Here is a 17,711-nt window from a genome sequence, read left to right as displayed (position 1 = left end):
AGTAGCCGCGCCCCCTGACGTAATATCCTCTTCCTGCTTCTTGTCGACCTCCACGTGTCCACGAGGTTCCATTTCTGCTGTTTGTCGTTTGTCCGCCATATTGTTCAAATCTGCAATTCTTTTTTACGTGTCCAACTCTACCACACCCGAAACATGATCGTTCTTGCTGACTTTTGTTCACCATAAACGTACTCGATTTTCTTCCAAAACTATCTTCTCTTTGATTTTTCAATTCGGCCATCTTAATCTTATTTATTACGTAGTCTGCAGTCTGCTCTTCTTTTTTTAGCGTATCTATTAAGTCTCCAATATAACTATAACTTTCCGGCAGAGTATTTAACAAATAGTTCAATTTTTCCTGTTCACTTACGGTTGCTCCAGCACCTTTCAACTCGTTCACTGATTTTTCAAAATCACTTAAAAACGACGCACTATCTGCATAATTTTTCAATTTCAATCTTTCTAACTGATTTCTGCAAACTATCTGCAAAGCCGTCGACTCCTTCAAGTACAAGTTATCAAACTTTTTAATCATTTCATAAGCCGAAGTTTTATCATCAATATATTCCATTTGTCTATCAGAAATTGCACCACAGATATAATTCATTGCTCTCAAGTCGTGTTCTTCATAATCTACATCGCCTGCCGCTAATTTTGTCCTCGTTACAACCTCATCACATTTTTTCATCTTCAAAAATAACATCATACGTTTCTTCCACATTTTGTAATTTTCACCATCGAACACTGGTATTTTAAAATCACTATTACTGCTACAAGACATTTTCAATCACTTGGCTATCTTCAAACACTGTAAAAACTTTTAGCGGGAAAACACTTATCTACCGGCTTTTTGTTATAAACTGCAATATCTTCCTTTTTCTTCAAACCAAACCTCTGCTACCATGTTAAGAGGAGGATGGTGGATCAAATTAATCAACGGCTTTAGTTACAACTTACTTTATTGCCTACAAACTACATAATCTAACTTCCCTATCTAACCACGCTACATTGTTACACGACGCTTCTCCATTGCTTGCAATGTTCTCTTCATCAAGTCTCTCATACTACTCCTTGTTACGCCTGCGCGACCCTAACACTGCGCGCTAGACACTATACACTGTACACACTACCAAACGCTACACACAAACCTAAATCATATACAATATAAGATGTAATTCCTAACAGGAACCACTGTGCGTCAGTATTAAAATGTAGTACCATAATACCTGTACCAAAAATAAGTAAACCACAGGCGTTTGGAAATTTTAGGCCGATTAATTTACTTCCGATAATCGAAAAAATCATTGAATTATTAGTTTATGATCACTTATTTAACTATTTAAATGAATATAATTTGCTGTTTATAAATCTGGTTTTAGATGTAGGCACTCTACTGAAACTGCATGCCAGTTACTATGTAACACTTGGAAGAAAGATATAGATGATGGTAAAATAGTAATTAGTGTCTTTGTAGATTTAAAAAGGGCTTTTTAAACAACAGACAGGCAGATGTTATTAACGAAATGTAAAAATTATGGAATAACTGGAGTTGTGTTCAAATGGCTAGAAAATTATCTAAACGGTAGGTGTCAAAAAACTAAAGTAAATAATATTTCAGACGAAATAGGTACTATATATGGAGTTCCCCGAGGAAACGTTCTTGGACCATTATTGTTTATTTTATATATAAATGATCTACATCTCTATCTTAAAAATTCATTTCTAAATCTGTTTGCAGATGATACATTAATTTCTGTCTCTGGACAAGATTTTAATAATTTAGTTCAAACAATAAATGATGAATTAGATATTCTTAATAATTGGTTGATGGCAAATAAATTGAAACTAAATGCTCAAAAAACTAAGTGTATGATTTTGGGTACTAAGATAAATTGTTCTAAATTTAATCAAGGAAATTTTAGTATTAAAATAGGTGAAGATATAATAAGTTATGTAGATGAAATTAAATATCTTGGAATTTTATTTGATCCACAGTTAAATTTTACCAAACATATAAATTTTCTGTGTAAAAAATTTGGTAAAAAAATCGGTTATTTCTCTAGAATATCTAAAGGGCTTTCCCGATGCATGGTCTAGGAAGGTTGTGTATAATACAATAATATTTCCGCATTTTAATTATTGTATGTCACTGTTTATTTCATGTTCAAATGAACAGGTATATCGTTTGCAGTTGCTTCAAAATAAAGCTATGAGAATTGTCCTTGGATGTAGCAAGTATACTTTATGCTGGAAACATTAAATTTTTAGATGTTAATCAGCTTATTACTGAGTCATGTTTGGTGTTAATATTTAAAATTATTAACAAGCAAGCTCCTCAATACTTCAATAATTATGTCATTAAAAGATCACTTTTGGTAGGTCAGTATAATTTAAGATTTGATAATTATCATATTGAAAGGTTCAATACAAGTGCCATGGAAAAAACTCTTTTTGTTGAAAGACTAAGAATATTTAACAGTCTACCATCTAGCATAAAAGATTCACCAAATGTTAAAGTCTTCAAAAGTAGCTTAAAAAAATTGTGTTTTAAGAATTAGTTGATTTTTCGTTTTTAAGTTATATTTGTTTAAATATATGTAAATGTTTATTTGTAATGTAATAGCTAAAAAGCTAAATAAATCCTATTACTACTATTACTACTACTCCTGAAAAATTTTATAGCCAAATTAACATAGACTATCCTGTGATACGTGTATCTGAGGTTTTCGAAAAGGTAGGGACTCTTCCTAATAAGCTAATGATTGGGGCTGATGGCATTCCAAATCTTGTTTTAAAACAGTACAAATATGCATTATCTCAGCCATTGTGTAAACTGTTTAATTTGTCTCTATCTACTGGAATTTTCCCCATATCTGGAAAGAAAGTTATATCTCTCCTATATTTAAAACAGGCTCCAGAAATGATGTTAAAAACTATCGTAGTGTATCCATACAATCATCTATCCCAAAATTATTTGATAGTCTCATGTATAGTTATTTGAACTGGCATTGCAAACAGATCATTATATTGATGAACAGCATGGTTTTAGAGGAGGTCATTCCACAATGACCAACTTGCTTCTATACCATGGTAAGTTGTTGGATGCCTTGGAGAGGGGGAAGTTGAGGCTGTGTATACTGACTTCTCCAAGGCATTTGATACGATTAATCACTTATTATTGGTTGAGAAGCTTAGAAATATAGGTTTCTCTGATAGATTGGTGGAATGGTTGCGTAGTTTTTTGAGCGATAGAAGGCTAGTAGTTAAAATCGGTAACTTCATATCTAGAGTGATTGAGGTACGTTCAGGGGTTCCTCAGGGGGAGCACTGGTCTCCTTTGTTATTTAACCTGTTTGTTAATGACCTCAAAAAGGTCTTGAAGTATTGTGACTTTCTGATGTTTGCTGATGATCTCAAATTATTTTTAACTATACGTAATGAACTTGACATTAGTTTACTACAAAAAGATCTGGATAGCCTTTCTCAGTGGTGTGAACATAATCTCTTAGATCTTAATATTGATAAATGCTTTCAGATTTCATTTCATAGGAAAAAAAAATAGAATACCATCATTTTATTCTATTAATAGGCAAAATCTTAAAATAAATGAGGTAGCTAAAGACTTGGGTATACTATTTGACTCCAAACTGAATTTTAGTGATCATATAGATAGATTAACAGTAAAAGCGAGCAGGATGTTAGGTTTTACACTAAGAAATTGTAAAGGGTTATCTTTGGAGGCAGTGAAGACAGTATATGTTGGGTTGGTCAGATCACAGCTTAAATATGGGTGAATTATCTGGTCTCCTCAGTATAATGTCTATAAGTCATTACTGGAGAGTGTGCAACATAAATTTCTACGATATTATAATTATATGTTCAATCTGAATATGATTTCTGACCACAACTATTCTCATATTTTAAAGTATCTTAAACTGTATACATTGGAGAAGAGAAGAACCATGTTTGATATTTGCTTTGTTTTCAAACTATTGAATGGAATTATATCATGTCCAGAAATTCTTTCACAAATCAAATTTGCTGTTCCACAGAGAATGCTTCGACCAAATAACTTATTTTTTATTGGCTTTCATGCAACAAATTATGGTAGACACTCATTCATGGATCGATCCCTAGAATTTATGAATAGAGAAGATAGATTGGATGTGTTTAATAACTCTTGGCAGTCATTTAAGAGAACTCTTTTGGAAATATGTTAATGTTATATTGCTTTACATATGTGCCAGTTTACTAGTGATAACTTACATACCTAATGGATTCATTATTTAAATAACTTTTTGTTAATTTTGTACGTGTATGTATATACAGGGTGTCCTCGAAAATAGTGCGTTCCTTTAAGGTGTGGATATAATACACAATTTAGAACAAAAAAGTCCTATAACATTTTTTCCTAAAGTTAACCGTTTCGAAAAAAAAAGATTAAATTGTTCTCCATAGGAGTGAATTTTTATTTTCATTAATTTAAAAGAGCTGGCAACATGGCGTAGAAGAACTTGCGATTGGAAATTTTATCTAATTGAACCCCTTGTTTATTTACTATTTGAGGTGTGATTTAGGGTTATTGACACCCCTAGATGTACGTGCCTACCTGCCAAATAATTATTTCTTGCTTTAATAATGTGGCATTTTTGCTATTATTAATATCTTGGTTTGTTTGATGTGAGGGGACGAGGACGGGGTGAAAAAATGTAAACATTTGGTTGATATTTACCTTTTTACTGTACTACCTACCAGATACAAATGACCTACAAACCTACTATTTTTGAATGTGTCCACCTTTAGCGTGCCTAACTTTTGTGTTGCCAAACTTCAATTTGCATATCAAAATGTATTTTCGTTTTTTGGTCAAACGGCTGAATTTAGAAAAAAATGTTATAAGCCTTTTTTGTTCTACATTGTGCCTTCTATCTATACCTTTAAGGAACGCACTATTTTCGGGGACACCCTGTATATATATATATATATAATTATTAATATGTAGTGACTGTTAATAATACAAAATGAATAATTTTCGGGAATGCAGCCAATGTGTTTTGGGCTCAATGGAAGTGAAACACTTCAAACTTTTGTCGAGCTTTCGGACAATTTATTTCCTTTATCAAGACAATCTAAAAATACAAATGTTTAAATTTAGATGAAAACTAGAAAAATAAAAAACTTACTGCTTGTGGTTTACAGAATAACTAACATAATTATAAAAAACATAAAAATTCTTTCTAAAAAATATAAATTGTAAACGTAAATTAATTTTGAAATATGTCAAAAGGACATTAATCAAATGTAGTTAGACTACTTTAATAACTCGATAGATTGGGAAAGAAGTTAGATAATAGTGCATAAAATAATGATATAAATATGTAAGTAAATTTTAAGTTATAATTATTAGTAAAAAAAACTGATAGTAATGTAAAAAAAATTAATTTAGAATTTTATAAATATTTTTCTTTTGATACTATTTATTAAAAAATTTTAAAAATTAATAAGACAATACAATACATTGTTTATAAAATACATAATTTAGTGATATCAGATCGAAAATTTAAGTCAAAGTTAGTAAAAATTACAGTCAAAATTAGTTAGTCAATGCCAAAATGTTATTATAAATAATGCTCAGATTATTGATATCGGATCTCTTATTAATACAATTTGATTTTTTTATCCAAACCATTTCTCTAAATTCTCTTTTACGAAAATTATTTCCCTTTCCAAAATTGTTGCTTCTTGAAAATTGAAAACATGATCCTCATTAATAACATGCTCTGCCAATGCACAAGTCTTGTTATGAAATCTAAGGGAATGGTTTAGTCTGAGCTCTAACCAACTATTTAGAGCCGCGGTTCATTCGGGACATTCCTTATATTGATTAACTATTTTTATGGGAAATAAACCACAATTAAATTGAAAAAAATAATTTTATTAACGTTTCGACGCCCAAATCGGGTGTCGTTGTCAAAATACAAAATATGTACTGCCCGATTTGGGCATCGAAACGTTAATAAAATTATTTTTTTCAATTTAATTGTGGCTTATTTTCCATAAAAATAGTTAATCACAAAAATGCCACATAGGGCAGTCAATGAGGGTATGTGGCTCCGAATTCCATCCTACTATATCGATTTACGTGATATTTTCATAGTAAGTAGGGAATAGCCCAAGAAACAAAGTCTACCCTATGCCGATGTGTGCTTTTGTCTTGGGGGTGGTTCCCACCCCTTCTCGGGGTGGAAAATTTTTTGCTTAAATAACTACGGAAGTTGCTAGAGAACTTAATACTAAGCAAAAACTGTTCTATATTTTTTTTTCGAAAACTCAATACTTTTTGAGTTATTCCTGGTTGAAAATTGGCCATTTTCATTGAAACATAACACCTTTTCAAACGGTTTTTTGCGAATACTTTAAAAACTATGCACCTAACTAAAAAAACTATATAAAACATTTTTGTAGCTTATAAAATAACAAAGAAATTCTATCATTGATTAATCTTCTAGTTATAACACAAAAAGAGGTAAGTGAAAAAACTTTTCTTGGGGCATACTCAAATCAGTGTATTTAACTTGAAATAACAGAGAAACGGTCGATTTTAGGTGTATAATGCTACCAATAACTTTTGTTGCGCTTGAAAAGACCTATAAATTAAGCAATATTAAATGTCGATTACATTCAAATGATGCGAGATAAACTGTAAAAAATTTGATGACTAACGTATTTTAAGAAAAAAATGAGAAGTATATTTAACCCCTCATTTACAAGAATTTAAATGCATCGTTTTCCTTCTACAATACATTTTACTATAGTGTTCTTTTTATGTTTAAAAAGTTGGGCGGGTTTAAAATGAATGGTTTTTGAAAAAAATAAGATCAAATTATTGAGCGTATTTTTAAATTTTCTTAAAAATCTTCCTATTCCTCCATGTAACTCGAAAATGATAAGAGATGCCAAAAAAAAGATGCCCTACAAAAATGTAGATTTCTTCTAGATAAACATTTTTATTTTATTTTTTATAACAGTATCTCTTATCATTTTCAAGTTACATGGAGAAAAAGCAAGGTTTTTAAGAAAATTTAAATATGCGCTCTATAATTTGATCTTATTTTTTCAAAAACCATAAATTTTAAACCCGCTCAACTTTTTGAACATAAAAATAATACTGTAGTAAAATGTATTGTAGAAGGAAAACGATGCATTTAAATTCTTGTGGATGAGGGGTTAAATATTTCTCAATTTTTTGCAGCATAGCTCGCTTAGTTTGAATGTAATCGACATTTATTATTGTATATTTGAAAGGACTTTTCAAGCACAATAAAAGGGATTGGTAGAATTATACACCTAAAATCGACCGTTTCTCTGTTATTTCAAGTTGAATACACTGATTTGAGCATGCACCAAAAAAAAACAAACTCTTTTTACCTAGCATATCTCTTTTTGTGTTATAACTAGAACAGGGGTGGCCAAACTGTGGCTCGCGAGCCACATGTGGCTCTTTGAAGGATTATTTGTGGCTCTCAATGAATGTACTTGAATTACTTTTAATTTTTGTGTTTCAAAATGTCTTAAATTACTGACAACAAATATAAAAGACTAATAAGTGTAACAGCAGGACTTAGACAAGGAGGCCCCTTATCACTGTTGCTATTCAATTTGGCCATAGAATATCTAATAAGTGAAATATCATCTGAGTTGACAGGGCGATTTGCGAATCGAGGATCAAAACTATTGTTGGCCTTTGCTGATGATCTAGGTGTATTCCCTCGTTCTACAAGATACGTGAGAGAGGTGTTTTGACAATTCGAGGAAGAAATAAGTAGTCTGGGCCTTCTACAAAACGAACGGAAGACGAAATACATGCTAATAACCAAAATTCCAAGACCAAGAGTTAGGCAGAACATAACTATTAATGTCCACAACTTCGACGTAGTAAAAGAGTTTAAATATCTAGCGGCGGCAACCACAGATGACAACCACATAAAAAAGAGGTCTCAGCGAGGATAGCTCCGTGGAATAGAGCATTATACTCCCTATTATCATTATTAAGATCTAAGTTGTTAAAAAGAAAATCTAAAAGACTGTACATGCCAATTATTAGCTCAATTTTTAGATATGAAAGTAAAACATGGACTCTACATTAGCGGAAAATAGATAGGTAAGTTGCTGGTATTTGAAAGGAAAGTTCTCAAAATGATATTTGGCCCTCAAAGAGATGAACTGACAGGAGAATGGAGAAGGCGGCGTAATGCTAAATTGGTGGCTGTGTATGGTACTGAAAACATCGTCAGACATATAAAAGCTAAGATAAGATGGGCAGGTCATATGGTAAGATCAAAGAAACACAGAGTGTTAAAGACAGTGTTTTTTGAGAGACGGTAGAAGATCAGTAAGCCGTCCCAGAAAAAGATGAAGGATGATGAAAAATCGAAGTATTTTGAATTAGTAACGACTACTTGTAGATTTATTGGCATATATTTGAAACAACGATTTGAACCAATTTATTTCACTTTAAAGTTCGTGTAGTAAGTTTTAACCAAACAGTAAGAGAAAAATTTAATACCTTTTTTACACTTCTTTTTAAATAATTGTTTAATTGTGGCTCGCGAAAAATTTCAAATTTTGAAAAATGGCTCGGACTATCAAGGAGCTTGGCCACCCCTGAAGTAGAAGATTGAAGAATGAACAAATCTCTTTGATTTTTTATGAGCTATAAAAATGTTTTTTTTTTAGTTAGATGCATTGTTTCTAAGGTAATCGCAAAAAACCGTTTGAAAAGGTGTTATATTTCAATGAAAATGGCCAATTTTCAACCACGAATAACTCAAAAAGTATCGAGTTTTCGAAAAAAAAAATTATAGAACAGATTTTGCTTAGAATTAGGTTCTGTAGCAACTTCCGTAGTTGTTTAACCAAAAAATTTTCCACCCCCGAGAAGGGGTGGGAACCGCCCCCAAGACAAAAGCACACATCGGCATAGGGTAGACTTTGAATAAGGAGATATTTTCAGGCTATTCCTAAAATTTCATTAAAATCCATGCAGTAGGTTAGAATTCGGAGGTAATAACTTGTTCTTGTTCTCATTGACTGCCCTAACAAGAAAATAGCTTCAGAACAACATTCCTTATAATTATAAACAAGTTAAAATATTAATGCTAAAAGTAAATATTACCTAGGTTCGACCGCTTCCTTTCTATCTTGTTTCAAAATCCTTGGAGTATCAATTGACCTGTTCAGCAATCTTTTCCCAGTTTCCTTATTGGTGGGTGTATTACAGAACATTGGTACATCAATAAAAGTACTACAAAGTAACTGTCTGTTCTTAAAATCCTGAGATATTCTAGTTTTGTCAGGACTCCTAGATATTTTTTGAGATATGGACAATATTTCTAACAAAGTAGGCACTTTAACAGTTTCTTCATTATGAACAGCGTCTAAATATGGGGAAGTAAAATTATTTTTGGTTGGAGTTTTGCCCAAAATGTTCTTAGGTGTTCTGTTTTTTGCAGATCTAGATGTATTTACTAAATCTTTTTCGCAAGTATTTATTTCAGAATCAGAACTAAGTGCTGTTTGATTTTTGGTAACTATTCCAGGTAAGGACATATTCTCCTCGGTTTCTCTAAATGTTTCCTCTTCGGAATCAGAAATAATTAAATTATTCTTCTCAATCTCTTTAGATATTTCTTCATCAGAGTCAGGAATTATAACATTATTCTTCTCAGTCTCTCTAGATATTTCTTCTTCTGAATCAGAACCAATTACATTATTTTTCTTAGTCCTTCTAAATGATTCTTCTTCTGAATCAGAATCGATTACATTATTTTTCTTAGACCCTCTAAATCTAAATGATTCTTCTTCAGAATCTGAACTGATTAGGATATTTTTCTTGGTCCCTACAAACATTTCTTCTTCTGAATCAGAACTGATTAAACTATTTTTGTTAGTCCCTCTAAATGATTCTTCTTCAGAGTCTGAACTGATTCCATTCATTTTTGCAAAAGAATTTTGTGGCCTAGAAAATAATAATTATTTAGTTACCAATAAACAGATATTTTTAGGTGGAGTATGGTTTAAAAATTTTGAAATTTTCGATTTTTTTATTATTTTAGATGAAAGTACATAACTTCAAGAATGAATATTTCTCTGAATATTTCAGATTGATCGAAACAAAAATACCGGAAATACAGCATGTTTAATATCCCTATCTTCAACTTGCTTTGCAGCAGCTTCGCGCCAGCTTAAGTGTAGTGAGAAACGTTCAACAGCTATTCACCTTCTTTGTAAATTACTTCACGATTCAAAGACACTAGGTCAAGCAATACAACACCTACAAGAATAATAATTGACAGCATAGAACTGGAAAGTGTTGACACCTTCATATACCTAGGCTCTCTGCTAACTAAAGATAACAATGTTAGTGAAGAAATTAAAAGAAGAATAGTGCTCGCCAATAAGTGTTACTATGGCTTAAGAAGACAGATCTCCATAAAACTACCTAGAAAAATTAAATTTACTGTTAGACAAGGCGAAAACGGCGGGTTCGAAGGGAAAAATATTCCCATGAGATTTTTTTTGCATAATCACATACGTGAGACATCCCAGAATAAGGTTAAAGAAGTCGCCCACGTGAAAAGTGGGCCAATTTGTTTTAACATTTTTTTTTTTAATCAAATTGCAAGAATCTATATTTTTGGCCCGAACAATTTTTTCTTTAATTTTTTGGACCATTCTGGACAAAAAAGGTCTCTTATAATTTTTCTCTAAAGTTGATCGTTTTCGACTTATAAGCAATTTAAAATTGAAAAAACGAAAGATGGCGATTTTCAAGGCTTAATAACTTGGTTAAAAGTTATTATTATGAAAGTCAATATATGACTAAATCAAAGTTTAAAGCCCCCCCCTACAAGATCCTGAAGAAATTTTTGTCATTATTTTATTACTAAGCTGTTATTTTTAAGTAATTATAATAAGAGCCATGCACGTGTGCGGCGGCTGTAAATGCTGAGTGCGAGAGAGAAGCCATTCCAGCAGTCCAATTGTGCATCTTACTCGCACTCACATTTACAGCCGCGTCAATACGATCTAACCGCCCATTGTTATTAATTAAAAATAACAGCTTAGTAGTAAATTAATGACACAGATTTCTTCAGGATCATGTAGCCGCGACTTTAAACTTTGATTTAGTCACTTTCTGACTTTCATAATAAAAATTTTTAACCGAGTTATTAAGTCTTAAAAATGGCCATTTTCGCGTTTTTCAAATTTTAAATTGCTTATAACTCGAAAAAGATCAACTTAAGAGAAAAATTATAAGAGACCTTTTTTGTCCAGAATGGTCCAAATAACCCAAAACAATTTAGTCCGGGCCAAAAATATTGATTTTTGCAATTTGATTAAAAAAAAATGTTAAAAAAAATTGGCCCACTTTTCACGTGGGCGACTTCTTGAACCTTATTCTGGGATGTCTCACGAATGTGATTATGCAAAAATATCTCATGGGAATATTTTTCCCAGCAAACCCGCCGTTTCCGCCTTGTCTATGTCTTCTTCTTAACGTGCCCTATCAAGTCCCCTTGACGTTGGCGATTAACATGGCGAAACTGTCTCTGTCTCAAGCTATTCTAAATAGGTGTTCTGCTTTCTTTATTCCTGTCCACTCGCGGATATTCTTCAACCAAGAGGCCTGCTTTCTACCAATTCCTCTGCGTCCTTTGATTTTACCCATCATAATAAGTTGAAGAATATTATACCGGTCTCCCCTTACTACGTGTCCAAAATAGGCCATGTTTCTATATTTGATGTTATCAAGCAGCTCGCGGGTAGCATTTGCTGTCTTAAGGACTGCCACATTTGTCAGCATAGCCGTCCATGGTATTTTCAGAATACGTCTGTGCAGCCACATTTCAAAGGCCTCCAAACGGTTAATGGTGGATATTTTTAATGCCCATGCTTCGACACCATACAAGAGGACTTACCAAATGTAGCATTTAATCATGCGCTTTGGAAGTTGAAGTTGCAAGGTATCATTACAGAAGAATGACCTCATTTTTAAAAATGTCGTGCGGGCTATCTCGATTCTACATTTTATCTCTTTATGTCTATAAACTACTATGTCTATAAAACACTAATAAGACCAGGGCTAACATACGATTCAGAAACTTGGTCAGTTACACAGTATGACCAAGAACTACTCAAATGTTTTGAGAGAAAAATCCTAAGAAGAATATATGGAGGGATATGGTGGTTGGGATCGCAGTTCCCAACTGCCAGACAAGACAATTGGTTTCATTTTCTGTACCAATACATAGAACAAATTATGCTCAATATTTGTTCTTATCTCGAAGCCAAAGAATTGCAAATCAATTTCAGGAACACTTGACGACGGTTATTATCAGTTATTATCAGATGTAGGTACCTACTTTTTATGTTTATTATTTATATTATTTGTCTGTGTACTTTCATGTTTAATTGTCTTGTAATTTTTAGCTTATAAATGTTTTATTTTGTTTTAAACCTTTAACATGTTAATTGTATTTTTTAAATTATCGTACTTGTTTTAAAATTGTACTTATTTTGTAAAATGGGTTCGCCCGTAAATAAATAAATAAATAAATAAATAAATAAATAGAGAACAAGGTTTGTGGTGCAGGCGTTACAAGTTTGAGATGTATAGAAGTTCTGGAGAACCTGATGTAAAATACATTAAGGTAGCATGCCTTAGATCAGTGGTTCTAAACCTTTTATGTCTGGCGACCCACTTTCTGATGTTTTTTCATATTCGTGACCCATCCCTCACTTTTGATGATATGCTATTCTGTACGCCACTCAGCTACTGTAAGAGCCACGCCACGACCCACCTGAAATATGTCAACGACCCACTAGTGGGTCGCAACCCACCGGTTGGGCAACGCTACCTTAGATGGATATGGCATGTAATCAGGCGAGAGGAAGATGCCATAGTCAGAAAAGATTTTGGCCGAAGAGGACTGATAGGACAACAAGCAAGAGGAAGACTGAGACTTAGGTACAAGACAACTTGGAGAATGATATAAATTATATTTGAATGGAGAAGAGTTGCCAGAGACAGGGATGAGAGGAGGAATGTTCTGAAGAAGGCTTTGGCTCATAAAGAGCTGTGATGCTAGTGACGATAATGATTCAAAAACATATTCCGGTGTCCATCACTTTACGATTTCACAGACAAAAAGAAATTGAAAATAAAAGTTGTCATAAACATGATTTCCTCAAAATTGCTTTTTTTAAGGCAGTGGACATTGTAGCTCAAAACCTCCTTGACAGATCCACCTGAAATTTTACACAATTTTCTTTCGACATTTTGTGAGGTAACACTGTCGAGATAGTTTTTGTTTTATGCATATAAAATAAAATTTTTCACACAAGGGGGCGAAAATCACCCTTTTTTACAAAAAAATTTGTTATTTAGACTTCTGAGTGAAAAAAAACTGAAAACTCATTAAAACTAAAAAATTCAGCAGCATCCAGAAACTCATAAGTTCAAAAAAATCTTTTTGAATCTTTGTTTCACATGATCCAATGACGAGATCTGATACCCACTGCAAAATCCATTTTTTTAGGTGTCTGTAAAAATTTGCCACCGTTGGCTTATTGTTCAATATTTTGCGTTGGAATTTTTTTGCTTGAAAAAAAAACCATACCATTACAATGTATACAGTGATGAGTGTGCTAATAACTAGCAAAATAACGCAAAAGATGGAAAACATATTATGTTGTGAGATAAAAGGAAATGAATCCAGTGGAGGTATTTAGCGATAAAAACTTATAAATTTAAATTATACTGATTGTTCCCACCTTTAGAATTATCAGAGGAGTATGTCAACTAAAACTGTCACTGTCACAGTGGCTCCAATACGCCTAAAGGTGGGAAACAATAAGTAGAATGGTCTAAGAGCTAGTGAACCCTCCGACCAATGGTCGTCCTGTAAGGCTAGAAATTTGTCTAGTAATAATTCATAGCACACCAAGGCAGAAGACCATGACCTGGCAGGCCTCAGCGGTGCACGTGTATCTACCAGGTGAATCGAAAAGTGCAAATTTTTTGGGTAAAATAAACTTTCTCCTGTAAGGTTTAAATTTAAGTATGTGTTTGAGTAAGTCATTTAGAAGAAATGTGTACAATGATAGGCGATTCTGAAGAGCATAAGACCTTGCCAGGCCAGGGGAAAGATTAGGGGTTTTTCCTAAAATTATTCTTTTTGCATTGAACAAATTTTTTTAGGTTTTTTGAATCATTCCAAACAAAAAAGGTCTTCAGTGATTTTTCTCTTAAGTTAATAGTTTTTGTTTTATAAGCGATTGAAAATTTTGAAAATTGCGAAATCAGCCATTTTTAATCCTAAATCGGACATTTATCTAAAAATTTCAATGTTGCCAAGGTACGTAGATATTCTTTAAACATTTATTGATGAAATCCCGAAGAGTTTTTTGCAATAAAATATCGAAAACGCCTTTGTTTTTTTCATTGCTAATCAAGCGGGCGCGACACTGCAGTATAAGTGAGTACGTTTGAGTTTGCATAAATTCATTATCTCGAGAATGGGCAAATTTCAAGAGAAATCCTCAGACAGGTCGATTTTTATTTTTGAATTAGGACTTTTTGGCATATATATATATATATATATATATATATATATATATATATATATATATATAATACTAGTGACGTCATCCATCTGGGAGTGATGACGTAATCGATGATTTTTTTATATAAGAGTAGGGGTTGTGTGATAGCTCATTTGAAAGGTTATTTAATTCTCTATTCAGTAATATAAACATTAATATATAATTATTTATATAGGGTGTACAAAAAAAAATTTTCTTCTATTTGTCAAATTTAATCAAAGTTAATTTAATAAAAAAATTTTTTTTGTACACCCTGTATAAATAATTATATTAATGTTTATATTAGTGAATAGAGAATTAAATACCCTTTCAAATGAGCTATCTCACAACCCCTACTCTCATTTAAAAAAATCATCGATTACTTCATCACGCTCAGATGGATGACGTCACTAGTATTATATATATATGCCAAAAAGTCCTAATTTAAAAATAAAAATCGACCTGTCTGAGAATTTCTCTTGAAATTTGCCCATTCTCAAGATAATGAATTTATGCCAACTCAAACGTCCTCACTTATACTACAGTGTCGCGCCTTGATTAGCAATTAAAAAACAAAGGAGTTTCCGATATCGTATTGCAAAAAACTCTTTGGTATTTCATCAACCAATGTTTAAAGAATATCTACCTACCTTGGCAACTTTGAAATTTTTAGATAAATGTTCGATTTAGGGTTAAAATGGCAGATTTCACAATTTTCAAAAATTTTCAATCGCTTATAATAACAAAAACTATTAACTTAAGAGAAAAATCACTAAAGACCTTTTCTGTTTGGAATGATTCAAAAAACTTTAAAAAAATGGTTCCATGCAAAAAAAATAATTTTAGGAAAAACCCCTAATCTTTCCCCTCGCCTGGCAAGGTCTTATGCTCTTCAGAATCGCCTGTCGTTGTACACATTTCTTCTAAATGACTTACTCAAACACGTACTTAAATTTAAACCTTACAGGAGAAAGTTTATTTTATCCCCTAAATTTGCACTTTTCGATTCACCTGGTAGATACATGTGCACCGCTGATGCCTGCCAGGTCATGGTTTTTAGCCTTGGTGTGCTATGAATTATCACTAGAAAAATTTCTAGCCTTACAGGATGACCATTAGTAGGAGGGTTAACTAGCTCTTAGACTATAAATGTATAGGTTTCTATCACTAAATCTACCACCTCCACTATTTTCATTTGTTTTTATCTCACAACTTAATGTGTTTTCCATCTTTTGCGTTATTTTGGCAGTTATTAGCACCCTCATCACTGTAGCACCCTCATCACCGAGTGCTCCTCGGAACATTCAAGGTGTCTTGGATTGTTTATTTTTAGTGCATCTTTGTGATTGTAATAATATATGGTATATACAGTCGGAAAAATGAAAGAATACCAATGAACGAACATATAAAACAGGCTGTATTTTCCTGTCACTGTGTCACACACAAAATTGGCCAGGGCAAGTACATGTAATAATTATTGTTACACATGTACTTGCATTGGACAATTTTCTTTGTAACACGGTGACAGGAAAATACAGCGTGTTATATATGTTCGTTCATGGGTATTCTTTCATTTTTCCGACTGTAGTTGTTTTTCTTTTCTATTACTATATTTTTCTGTTAATCTCCTAGGCTTGTATGTGATTGGTGATGTCATTCTGTGTAGAATTTTATATACATACTTTCTTGTTCAACCTAGGTACAGAATAAGCAGAATTTGCTATACCTTCATCTTCAGAAATAACACTCTTTCAAAAAGTTGTTTTTATGACATTTCTGGAAATTAGAAATAATGTCTTCATTTTCCCTTAATCTTACGGATAAATGTTGGTATGCCATTGTCAGATATATAATTATAATTTTTACAATAAATATCTACAAATACCCACCACATGTAACACCTTTTTACAAAATAAATGTCAATAAATGTACATACACATACACAAAAACTGGGCACATTTATAAAAAAAATAAAAACCGTTACCGTTGGCGTATTTTAAATTTATTTCGTTGACATTGACAGCTGCAGGCTCGGACAGAATCGTAGGACACAACTTTTTTATACTCTATGGTTGGTTTTTAAACCAGGAGGAGTCAACTAAAGAAGAGAGATTCACACCCAAGAAAGGCACTAGAAAAACCACTACTTTTTTCACTACTTTTTTAACCAGGAGGAGTAAACTAAAAAGACAGATTCACACCCAAGAAAGTCACTACAATAATAACCAAATACATCTTCTTTTTTGGTTGATCTAGTCGACCCTCAACGGTAATTATTATATTAAATTAATTAATTAATACGTCGCTAAAGAGTTCCAAAAACAACTGCTTTTTATTTATAAAAGAAGACTAACAATATAAAAATTTAAGGAATAACACAGAAACACAAAAATCGCCGATATAATTTAATTAACCTATGAAATGTCACTAGTGTCAAAATTTGATAAATGTCATTAGTGTCAAAATTTGATAACAGTGGAGTAAACTTGCCTGCGGTTGGACCAATTACAAACAAGCAATACAGCGCGGTAATAATAATAATAATATCGTATGGCATTTTTGCCGGGGAGATCCTTTCGGATAGTTCCAGCGCCAATTACATCTTTAACCCTGTTTCAAGTAACTAGTGTCGATGTACACTAGCCCAGGGGGACCGACGGCTTAACGTACTCTCCGAGGCACGATGAGACGGCTCGTGTCATTATTGGAAATGAAAATGGTTTGTCTTTGGCAGGGATCGAACCCACGTCTACTGGCGTATGAGGCCAGCGTTTATGCCGTTAACACAGCGCAGTTATACAGCGCGGTAAATTTGAATTACTCCTCTTGGTTAAAAAACAAAGCATAAAACGTCGCTAAAGAGTTCTAAAAACAACTGCTTTTATGTCATAGGTCATAAGTCATTAGTGTCAAAATTTCATAACAGTGGAGTAAACGTACCTGCGGTTTGACCGGCGCGGTAAATTTGAATTACTCTTCCTGGTTTAAAAACAAACCATAGAAATATGTCAATCTTCGTCTTCATATTCTTCTTTTTTCCCATATTCTTTCATAAAATCATAACC

The 17,711-nt window shown here is 32.6% G+C and overlaps 1 protein-coding gene across 2 annotated transcripts in view; it reads right to left on the bottom strand.

The window, feature by feature from the left end:
* LOC126887350 (transcription termination factor 2-like) overlaps positions 1-16,665 on the bottom strand; it is a 67,008-nt gene extending 50,343 nt beyond the window's left edge. The window contains exons 1-2 of one of the 2 annotated variants that reach the window (XM_050654804.1): positions 16,536-16,665; positions 9,176-10,018 (exon numbers count right to left, since the gene is read on the bottom strand). In XM_050654804.1, coding sequence (XP_050510761.1) covers positions 9,176-10,018; positions 16,536-16,540 — 848 coding nt within the window. In that variant the 5' untranslated portion in view covers positions 16,541-16,665. The remainder of the gene's footprint in view (positions 1-9,175; positions 10,019-16,535) is intronic. The other variant, XM_050654803.1, reaches the window with a different exon arrangement.
* Between the last annotated feature and the right edge of the window lie 1,046 nt (positions 16,666-17,711).

The sequence above is a fragment of the Diabrotica virgifera genome, chromosome 6 (assembly GCF_917563875.1).
Source record: "Diabrotica virgifera virgifera chromosome 6, PGI_DIABVI_V3a".
Classification (NCBI taxonomy): Eukaryota; Metazoa; Arthropoda; class Insecta; order Coleoptera; family Chrysomelidae; genus Diabrotica; species Diabrotica virgifera.
The sequence above is the reverse complement of the archived record's forward strand: the minus strand, read 5'-3'. Positions and strand labels throughout refer to the sequence as shown.